Consider the following 10,844-nt stretch of genomic DNA (forward strand, 5'->3'; position numbering starts at 1 on the left):
TTTCCAGATCGACCCCAGCGTGTTGCAGCAGACCTTGCAGCACACCAGCCTGCTCGCCCAGCCGCTGGCCGGGGAGGCGGGTGCAGCCCCACACGGCAGCTCCCTGCAGGCTGGAGACAGCACGGGGCCGGCCAGCGTCGTCATCCAGCCCATCGCAGGCCTGTCCTTGCAGCCCACCGTGACCTCTGCCAGCTTGACCGTCAGTCCGATGGCAGAGGACTCTGTGCTGACCACCAGCAGCGGAGGTGAGGGCCACTCCGGGGGCCTGGGACAGCAGAGGGTGGGCTTCGTGCTCAGAGTCCCGAATTTGAGTTTAGGACACTGTGGTGCGTTTCTGCTCTTGACGAGCTCACGAGTAAGGTGACGCTTGCGTGCACACAGGTTGCAGCACTCGGGGACGTGGCCTTCTCCCCTTGGTTTTTTGTCTTGTGGGGCTCTCTCACCTTCACAGGTGAAGGCCTTGGAGGTGCCTGGTTCTATTCCAAATCTTTCTCCTTTTGAAATAAGTTCTACTAAAATATTTTTAATGTGAAAAGGAGAACGTTGTGTTTTAAGCCCAGCTTTGCTCTGTTCTGTATCGATGACCAGGGACTCAAGAGCTCGCTCAAGTGATGTCATCCCAGGGCCTGGTGTCCACTGCCAGTGGCCCCCACGAGATCACGCTGACCATCAACAACTCAAGCCTCAGCCAGGTCTTGGCCCAGGCCGCTGGGCCCACCGCGTCGGCCTCGGGGTCCCCGCAGGAGATCACCCTCACTATCTCTGGTCAGTCCTTTCCCGTGGCTTACGTATCCCTCCCCCTGCAGTTGAAGTCTTACTTGTACTTTTTTCTGCACAGGCAGCCCTGCATAAAGCCCATGCTTAGTAAGTCTGTGTAATTCAGGTAAAAAATTGAGGTTTAATGACAATAATGTCACTGCTCAAATCTGACAACAGAAATTAAAATTGATAGTTCCTTCCAGTTTGAGACGGCGATTTTTCTCACATATTTTTGCTTAGCAAGGAGCACAAAACCATAGCTTCACATCCTTTCTGTGCTCCGTCAAACTATAGGAACACAGTCGATGTAAACTGTGTGGTGTTTAAGGTCGTAGAGAGCCCTCTCCCCCTAGTCTTCCCGGACCCTGCCTGGGTTGTGTATAAAATGGGAACTCTGCTCAAACACCGAGAAGTAAAGAACCAGGTAAAGGCTCCTGTTTGGCAGCGCAGGGCACGTGGAATGGGCCGAAGGAGCCTGCTTGTCTGTCCGCAAGATTGCACAGGCTCAGCCCCGGCTGTGTGGCTTGCTGTCAGGGTTCTCCCCCGGGTGTCCTCGGTCCCTCAGGTGCCCTGGCCTGTAATCATCCTTAGCTGGGTGCAGCTGCTCCTTCAGTGACGTTGCACAGGCTGTTAGCCATTTGTAAGTCGCCTGAGAAAGAAGGAGACGCTGGGTGGGAAGTGGGGGCTGGTCCTCGCCTCTCCAGACCACCCCACGTGTGTGCGGTGGAGGTCTCTGGCCTGAGGTTTTCAGGCTGGTTGTTTGGGAAAAGCTGTGTGAGACAGAGGACGCAGAGAGGGAGAAGCCTGAGACCCCGGAGGGCTGTGGTCTGTCTTTGCCCTGCTCGCTCCCACAGCACACAGCTCCCCGTCCTGCGTGTCCACAGTCTCCCGAGGGTGTCGGTGATCGGGGTGCAGCAGCCTGTTGTCTCTGGTGTACTCTTTCCAGTTTTCATCAGCTGTCTGGCTTATGCCTGACTTGACAGCAGAATTTCTTAAAAGCAGCTTGTCTTTGTCCGTTATTTCCAAAGCACCCAGCTTGGCCTTTGCTGAAACGCTGGCAGGCTCCACCCTCGCACTCACCTGCTTCCTCGCTCTTTGGCCACAGTGCCTGTTAAAGCAGCTGAGAAGCTGCGGTGAGCAGGCTCAGGACGTGGGCGGCACACGTATCCGGTGTGGCGGGGGCCTTGGGAGCCTCCCGAGGGCCTCTGTGGCATGAGCCCCTCTGGCAGGCTGACCCGTGGGGCCAGTGAAGGGAGGCGATGTCTCTCTGATCCATGTTGACGCACTTTGCTGCTACTGGCAGTCTACTACACTTGGAAATATTTTCAACTCAGTTAAAGTTTTATTTAGGAAAGTGTGCAATTTAAGTGCCAAAATGCTGAGTTAAAGCAGAAATCTTAAGAAGCAATTGAAAATGCAGTTTAAAGATTGTGAACAAACACTTTCATTGGGGGAAACTGCCTTCATGGCCTTATTCCCGTTTTCTTCTGCAAACACGGTGTCGTGCGTGTAGCGCCCCGCCTGTGAGTTGGTCACACGCGACCTCAGAGCTCAGAGTGCTGGTCTCCCTCTGTAAAGGTCAGGACCTCATCCCACACAGTTCCGGCGGGGGCGGCGAGCTGAACGGGACCATCAGGCTGTCTGCGCCCGCCATTGGGAGTCAGCCTGCAGGCGCCACCCTGACAATCAGCAACGACCAGCTCCTCGCCCAGACTGCGACACTGACCTCCTCAGGTACGCCACCGTCACTTCCGCCAGGGAAGCTGTCCTTCCGCCCTCGGCAGCCTTGCCACTGACGTGCTCCTCTGACCTTTCTCATAGAGCTCGGTGCTGCAGCTGGCGGCCTCCCCTCCACGGCCCCGGCATCCCCGCCGGCCGTCTCTGCTCAGAACCTGGTTGTGTCTTCGTCAGGAGCAGGGGGCGAGGCCAGCGTCACGCTCACCCTGGCCGACACGCAGGGCTTGCTCTCGGGAGCACTGGACACGGTCACACTCAACATCGCTTCTCAGGTAGGCGCTCACCTGTCCTGTCTCGTGCAGTCACGCACCCTCGCATCCTGCACTGGGGGTCTGGAACTTCACTCACTGGTTCTTCCTGGAGTACGTCTGAGCATTTCTTTCAAAATCGAAGTGTTTTTTTCTGATTTAAAAAAGTAATATGTTGAATCAAAAATGGAAAAACAAGAAAATTCAGAAGACACAGAAAAATACATTTTTTAAAAACCTGCTACCCAAAGGGAGTGCGGTTAACATTTTAGGGTGTAACCCTCCCCACCGTTTCATGCATGCGTGCGGCCACGTGCTTTAAAATTGTTACAGAAAGGAGCCCATGTGCACCTGGGCGGTGGGAGCTTTCTGAAGGTTGGCCTCACGGATGGTCGTGACGATGCCCAAGGTCTTAATGTGTGCACACGTTGGGCTTTACAGATGGGCTTGTTGAGGGGCATACGTCGCACCCCGAGGTCTCAGGAAGGGGTTAGTCAGGTTTCCAGGCGAGCCCCTGCCAGGGGAAGTGTCCCATTGCATGCGACTCGTGGAGCTGCCGACCACCTGGCTGGGTTAATTAGGAAGGCCTCAGTGACCTGCAGCTTGTTCACTGTGACCAGCAAGGTTCCGGGAGCCACTCAGCCCTCGCTGGTCGTGGCGTTAAAGCCTCGGATGCAGCTGGAGCTGGGTCTCTGCTCCCTCGGCCTGGGGGAGTGAGAGTCACTGTGACCTCCACCTCCGTGTGACCCAAACGAGGCAACGAAACAGACATTAGTGACACCAACCAGAAACCAGCACCGTTGACACATGTGGGCCACCACTTCCAGCTCACTGTGGAATCAGGTCATTTGCATTAATGACATTTGATATCAGCACTGGAGGCACCAGCAATGTGCTAGTAAATTATGTTGCACTCAGGTTTTTTAAATTCAACTTCATTTTGAAGTCGTCATGGACTCACAGGCAGTTGTGAGAAATAATGCAAAGTGGTCGGCTGCCCTTGGCCCAGCTGCCCAGTGGTGACAGCTTGCACAACTAGAGCACAGTGTCACCAGGCAGGGATGTCCTCAGAGCCAAGGCTCCAGCTGCTGCGTCTGCCTGCAGGGACCTTGCCCCTCTTCCCTGCTGACGCTGTCTGTCCTTCCGAATTGCATCCTTTCCCCTCGATGCACCTGCCTGAGCTAAGAGTCTCGACTAGCATAGCTTTTGGTTATGAAAACATTACCCATGAGCCAACACAGGTTCTTAGGTGTATTGGCATTTCTGGCCACCCATTGTATTTGCCTTTGATCATTGAAATACGGAAATAGGAACTTACTGAATTTGATTGACACCATACTTCGTAACTGGGCAGTGCGTCAAGAGCAAGGCAGCGGCAGACACGTAACAGTGTGCGGGGGGCTGCCAGTGTTCGGAAGAAGCCAGTCCTGTTGCCTCCTAAGGGGACGGCGGCGTGAGGCCTTGCTGGTGCCTCTCCGTCTGCCTCACGTCGGGATGAAACCACGGGTATGTGGACACACCTGAAACACCATCGTCTCACTTCTGGAAGGCGCAGGTGGGGAGCAGAGACTCCACCTCAGTCTCAGTGGCTCTGCTCGTCTCAAGAGTCCCTGGATTCTAGTCTGCCTCACCTCCCAGTCCCGCGTCCGTCTCGGGGACAGTCTCCCCCACGGGGTGGACCCAGCGCTGTCTGATGGGGACGTTTCTCTGGAGCCCCTCCAGTCTTCCCTCCTTGGTTCTTCATTTTCCCTGGGGGCACCCAGCTCGCTCGGTTCTTCTGGAGACACGTTCCCCAGGGCCCCGACCAGGTGCCCCTCCTACCCCCCACCCTAGCCCTTCTCTCCGTGTCCCAGGGTCACGAGCAGCAGGGGTGCCCTGGGGCCTGCGCCATAGAGCAGAGTGGGGTATATTTTCAAACAGGCAAACATCCGTTACGCACATTTTACAGCTTCACTGAGGTATAACTTATAGGCCGTAGAGGCCACTGTTCATCCAGAGAGTGCAGTTTAGGGATCTTCAGCATGTTTGCAGCTCTGTGTGATCGCCACCATATCTGATTTTAGGACATTTTGTGACTTTGTGCCCCTGGCAGTTAGCAGCTGCTCCCATGTCCCCTGGGGCCCCACCCCTCCTCAGGCTGTCTCCTCTGGCAACCTCTGGCCTGCATGGATGTGCCTGTTCTGGGCATTTTCTGCCCAGGGAGGCATGCCGAGTCCAGTCTTAGTGGCCAGCCTCTTCCACTCGGCTCATCCACGGTCGTTCCTCTTCAGCATTGAATAACATTTCCTTAGGTAGCTGCCACGTTCTGTTTATCCAGTTAACGGGCACTGTGGGCCATCCCCCTCTGTGAGTAGTGCTGCTGTGAACACATGTGTACAGGTATCAGGTGGGCACAGGGCTTCACTTGGGGGATGCCTTGAGCAGAGTTGCTGATTCTGTGGCTGACTTCTGAGGGCCCGCCCCCTCGTTTTCCAACGTGACTGCTCTGTGGCGCAGCTTCTGGACTGCCACTGGCTGTGTCACGTGGCAGTGACTGAACCAGTGACCATCCCGTTCGCAGGGCCAGCAGTTCCCAGCCTTGCTCACCGACCCCTCACTCTCAGGCCCTGGAGGAGTGGGCTCGCCGCAGGTCATCCTCGTGAGCCACACCTCCCAGCCAGCGTCTGCCGCCTGTGAGGAGATCTACCAGGTACAGTGCGCACTTTCACTCACAGCCGTTCATGGTGGTGTTAAAAGCCTAGACTCCGGACAGACGGAGGTGGAGGGCCTGGAGGTGGAGGGCCTGGTGCGTGCCGCACCGTGCCAGCGGTGCCGCCGGCCCCGGGAGGTGGAGGGCATTGTGCGCTGCGGAGCGTCTGGGACCACTCGTGCTCGAGGCTGACACCAGAGGGCAGTCCTCCGAGACGTGTGCACGGCACAGCGAGGCGCAGCAGCCGTGGCATGTGGGTCCAGTTTTGACTTAATAGTTATCTGCTTACACCTTCCTCCTAGTCAGACCTCACATGGCTGTTTACCTGCGTGTAGTTCTTTTTGTAGATTGTCTTGAAACACCTTCGCTGATTCTTGTTGGAGTTGTACTTTTCACACACATACGTGTGTGTGTGTGTGTGTGACCTTTTTGTCATTTGACAAGCCTTGCTTCTTAAAACGCACTTGTTGGGGGGCCGACACGTTTGGTGAGTGATGGTTCTGAACACAGAAGAGTCGAACCTTCTTTCTTAAAAACTGCCCAAGTCACATGTCAGCCAGCAGCTCTGAAGCGGCGTCAGCCCGCGTGCTCCGGCAGCAGTAGCAGACGGGTTTCTCTGGGCAAGGACTTCCCTGTGCGGGTCTGGCCGTGGCCGCACTGGGTACTTCCTGGTCCTGCTGAACTTTGGTTTGCACAGTGGCCACGTGGGTCGCGGGGACCCCGAGACCACACACATCTCAGTGACAGGCTCACGGGGCACAGGACTCACACACGCGTGGTCCTCGTGGTGCAGCGGATGCACACGGCGTGTGCTCACCTCTCAGCCGAGGTGCTGGGCTCAGAAGTGGCTGTCTCCTGACAGCGAAGGGTGTGTGCAAAGGCAGCGTGCGAGCCCGGGAGCTGCGGGGCAGCTGCGTGCCGGGCGTCCCGCTCTTTCTCTGTGAGGCCTTTGTCTGCACTTGGAGCGGCCCGGAGGGTCACTCACTGCAGTGGGTTCCAAACTGTTTCTGACTCCCCAGAAAGGCATCTTACTCCATGTCCTACACACGCCTGACACAGTGTCATGCAGTGACCCCATGACATGCGACGACCCCGTGACACGCGACATGTCAGCCTGACCTCTGCTCGCCTGGTCCTTGCGATTTTTTCCCTTTCTATTCCATTCTCCATTACAGCACTGATTGATTTAGAGCTCCTTGTAGAAATCTTTTATGGTTGTTAAGTGTTTTTGTTTAAATATTACCCATTTCTGTCTGTTCTAGTATTTTGAAAAAATATTTGATGAACTGGAAATAGTGAAAACATTGACAAATTCCATCGGTTTCTTTGTGATTCTTTACAGTTCCCTTTCACTACGTCATCACATGCAAATTTGCATCCGTAAAACTAGACTCTTACTTATAAAAGCTGAGCCAGAAAGTCCTCCTGTCTTTTGCATTATTTGCTTTAGGCTGTTGATGCATCCCATTAAAATGATTAGAAAGCCTACTGAGAGGTGTGGTCCAAAGTTTGGGCAAAATCCTTGTAAGCTGTGGTTTGTCGGGAGAGACCCAGGCAAAGCAGGGCGTTTCTAGCAGTGCCCCTTGTGTGTGCCGCGGCCGAGCGCAGCACTGATGGTATCTGCTGGATCCTGGATGTGCCAGGGCCTCTCCCTCATCGAACTGTCCCCAACAGGCAGGTACTGGGACCAGTTGCTGTTGCTCAGAGGAGGGAGCAGGCCCGAGGGGGTGGGGCGAGTAGCTGGACGGCTGCCCTCCAGTGACAGGTCCTGTCCTGTGAGTCAGCTCAGTCAGGGCCTCAGCCGTCCCCGAGTGGCAGCTGCCATCCTGGTGTGATGGCACCAAGACTCACTGCCTGTGCCGAGAGGACCCGCAGGTGCTGGGCCCGGTGCCTGTGCACACGCGTGTCTGCTGCCCTCCGTTGGTTCGCCAGCTGCACCTCGGAGTGAAGTCCCGAATTTCCCATCCACTGCAGGTGACCGACGTCTCCGCCCACCTGGCCCCGGGCGGCCTGCCCGAGAAGGAGGGCCGGCTGCACCCGTGCACGGAGTGTGGCCGCAGCTTTGCCTCGTCCGCCCTGCTGCTGCAGCACAGCAAAGACGTGCACGGCCGTGAGCGCATCCACGTGTGCCCCGCCTGCAGCAAGGCCTTCAAGCGGGCCACCCACCTCAAGGTACGCGCCCTCCCCGTCGGTGCACCAGTGTGGCTGGGCCCTCGGTGACAGCCTGCTCCGAGGCTTTGGGGAAAGGTCAGAGGAGGCAGGTGCATTCACAGGGTGTTCGGTCACAGGTGAGCCGATCGCAGGTCCATACACAAGCACGGTGTCTGGTGCTGAAGGAGAGGACGGCTGTCACCCCGAGTGGCAGGTGCTAACGGGCGGGCAGCCTGTGTCCGTGAGCAGCAGGGAAACAGGAGTGCCCTAGTTGGTGGCGAGGCTATGCCCGGCATGCCCTCTGCGGGGCACTGGGAAGCACCTGACCGGTACCACCCGAGAGTCGGCATAAAACACGTGCTGGTTGTTTGTGGCGGCATTGTTTGTGGCTGCGAACGCCAGGGTGTGACCTGAGGGCCCGCAGGGGACAGGAACTACCTAGCAGTGGGACGTGCCCATGGCGGAGACGAGAATGGGGGTGAGCTCAGAGAGCAGCTTCCAGGCCACGTCAGGGACCGGTCATGGGAGTGTCACAGCTTCTTCATGACAAGAGCGTCATCCTATAGGAGCCAGCGGGCCTGGCGGCTCCCACATCCCGTTCCTCAGAGCCCTGTGGGAGCCCTTGGTCAGGGAGCCCCGCACCCGCTCTACAGACCCGCAGCCGTCCCGGTCCTGAGTCAGGAGCCACGGGGTGACGTCCTGAGGAGGGCCCGAGTCCCTTTGTGACACGAGTTCTTCTCACCAAGGCCATGTGGTGGGCTCCGTGCACCCCCGACGGTGCAAGGCCCTGCCTGCCGGCCTCTGTGACGCTGGTCTGTCGCGCCCCGTCTGCGGTTGCCGATTCCTCGTCTGTCAGAAGAGTGTCGGTACTCACCTTTCATGGTTATTTTGAGGAGTGTGAAGTGCTTGCTTAGGGCTCACGCTTCCTTAGCTCGTTGGCAACACAGGTTGTAACGGCAGCAAAGTTGTCTGGTGGAGAATAAGTCCTCTTAGAGATGCACACAACGGTTGAAAAGCTTCTTAAGAGGTTTTAAATAATACATGTTAACACGTAGGGTCCGGCAGAAGTGAGGCCTGCCCGAGTGTGGTCGGTAGGGTAATAACGTGATTTAATAGTTCGTGGTTTTAATTTGAACACTTCACCTGAAATGTCACATGGTGTGCTTCAGCGTGGTATTGTTCTGTTACAGAATCACAGGCCTGTGGTTTTGCGATGAAAGGCTTTGTACTAAGACAGGGGCGTTATTTGTGCTGGACTCCACGTGTTACTATTTATAAGGTGTAACTTTTTCGTAAATGTTCTGAAACAGTGTTACACCATTTGAAAGACACGATCTGGCCTTTTCATACCTGTAAGGTACTTTCTCTTGCTGACCTTCAGAAATCTGTGATGTAAAAATTCGTGATGCTTGTTGCACACGCCCACACAGCGCCAGGCCTGTCTCAGAGGGTCCAGGGCTAGTTTCCGGGGACCAGAGCAGGGGCAGCTGGAGTGAGGGAATAAACAAGTACAAGGGGGCCGCAGGGCGCAGTGCACGGCAGGTCTGCCCGCGTCCTCCCTGATTGGCGGGCTGGGCTAAGCACGTGAGTGAACGAGGAAGAGTCGGGTCTCCCTGTGCGGAACTGCAGGTGGTTTGTGCAGACGCTGCCCTCACAGGCTGACCCCGTTCCTGGGGGTGGGGTGCTTGCAGGCTCAGGCCCGTCCCCCTCCAGAGCCCAGGGTGGGGATGGGTGAGCACAGACCGGCCCATATGGCTTCAGCCCAGTGACCCGGTAATGTTGGCAGCTAGGCGCACTTCGCTCTTCCACATGGTGTGACGGAGACGGGGCTGGGCCTGTCCAGGCCCACAGCCCTGATCTCATCGCGGGAGAAGTGCGGGATGGATATCCGTGGAGGGTCGGCCTGCAGACGCCTGGCCAGCCCTGCCGAGCTCTGTTCAGGTGCTCGGCAGCAAGGGGGCCTGAGACACACTGGAGTGGAGCCCTGGCTTCCCCCACAGGCCCCAGGCCTGGCCCCACCGCGACCCATGATGCCCCCTGGGAAGTCATGGGGGGCCCCTCGAGATCCCCGCGGCCAACCTGCACCCCCATTGCTTTTCCTTCCTGCCAAGTCTCTGCAGCTCTCTGCAGCCCTGGCTGCCCCTCACTCTGTCGCCCCTTGCAGGAGCACATGCAGACCCACCAGGCAGGCCCTTCTCTGAGCTCCCAGAAGCCCCGGGTGTTCAAGTGCGACACCTGTGACAAGGCCTTCGCCAAGCCGAGCCAGCTGGAGCGGCACAGCCGCATCCACACAGGTGAGCAGCTGCCGCAGGCCAGCCCCGCAGTCAGTTTGCCCTGGCTTTTCCCGCTTCATCGCAGTGGCCAGCCCCACAGGTTCTCCTTCTGGGTCTCATGCTGGTCCTCACACCTTCCCTGCTCGCTTTTCTGTCTGTCCCGGCCTTTCGCCCCTCTGTCGCTGCTCACATGGAAACTCGTCTGCTCAGCTGTCCCGGGGACCCCCACAGGCCACTTCTGCCCCACAGCCCGCCGTCCCCACACCCTCGGACTCTGCTGGGCCGGGCTCCTTGCTCCCAAGCTCCCTGCTTGGGGGACTTGGGAGCCTCCTATGACCTGCCCACCTCCTCTCTCCAGGCCCAGCAGAAGCTACACTGGGCCCCTTCCCTGCACTCGTCAGGGTCTGGGCCCGCCTGAAAGCAGTGCACAGGAGTGCACAAGACCTGCTTTTAATGGCACGGTCTCACAGCCTCACGCCCTGTGGGTCTTTGCTCTGGGGCCCCGGAGGGTTAGGGAAGCACCAAGCTATCCCTACTTCTCTGCCTCTGGGCCCTTGGGACTGCCACCAGCCTCTGGTCAACCTGTCTTGTGTCACCACCGGGCGGGCGTCAGGCCCTGGGGGCAGAAAGGACGTGATGGTGACCGTCTGTGAGCACTGGGCACACCGCAGCCGCTGGCCGCTTCCCCGGCTGTACCCGCCTCCTGAGGGGCCCCTCCCAGGTGGGCGGACAGGCAGCCTCCAGTGCTGACCTGCCGGCTCCGCCCGCAGGGGAGCGGCCCTTCCACTGCACGCTGTGCGAGAAGGCCTTCAACCAGAAGAGTGCGCTGCAGGTGCACATGAAGAAGCACACGGGCGAGCGGCCCTACAGGTGCCACTGCTGTGCCATGGGCTTCACCCAGAAGAGCAACATGAAGCTGCACATGAAGCGGGCGCACAGCTGCACCGGTGAGGCCCCGCGTCCCCCTGCGGTCCACGCCCTGCGTCC

General features: G+C 57.8%; 1 protein-coding gene across 3 annotated transcripts in view; it reads left to right on the forward strand.

Annotated features, from left to right (window-relative positions):
- Positions 1-10,844, forward strand: part of ZNF236 (zinc finger protein 236) — a 71,075-nt gene that overhangs the window by 54,801 nt on the left and 5,430 nt on the right. For all 3 annotated transcript variants that reach the window (XM_053912476.1, XM_053912478.1, XM_053912475.2), the window contains 8 exons: positions 8-245; positions 589-765; positions 2,338-2,493; positions 2,581-2,768; positions 5,305-5,433; positions 7,408-7,605; positions 9,749-9,878; positions 10,628-10,804. In XM_053912476.1, coding sequence (XP_053768451.1) covers positions 8-245; positions 589-765; positions 2,338-2,493; positions 2,581-2,768; positions 5,305-5,433; positions 7,408-7,605; positions 9,749-9,878; positions 10,628-10,804 — 1,393 coding nt within the window. The remainder of the gene's footprint in view (positions 1-7; positions 246-588; positions 766-2,337; positions 2,494-2,580; positions 2,769-5,304; positions 5,434-7,407; positions 7,606-9,748; positions 9,879-10,627; positions 10,805-10,844) is intronic.

The sequence above is a fragment of the Desmodus rotundus genome, chromosome 10 (assembly GCF_022682495.2).
Source record: "Desmodus rotundus isolate HL8 chromosome 10, HLdesRot8A.1, whole genome shotgun sequence".
Classification (NCBI taxonomy): Eukaryota; Metazoa; Chordata; class Mammalia; order Chiroptera; family Phyllostomidae; genus Desmodus; species Desmodus rotundus.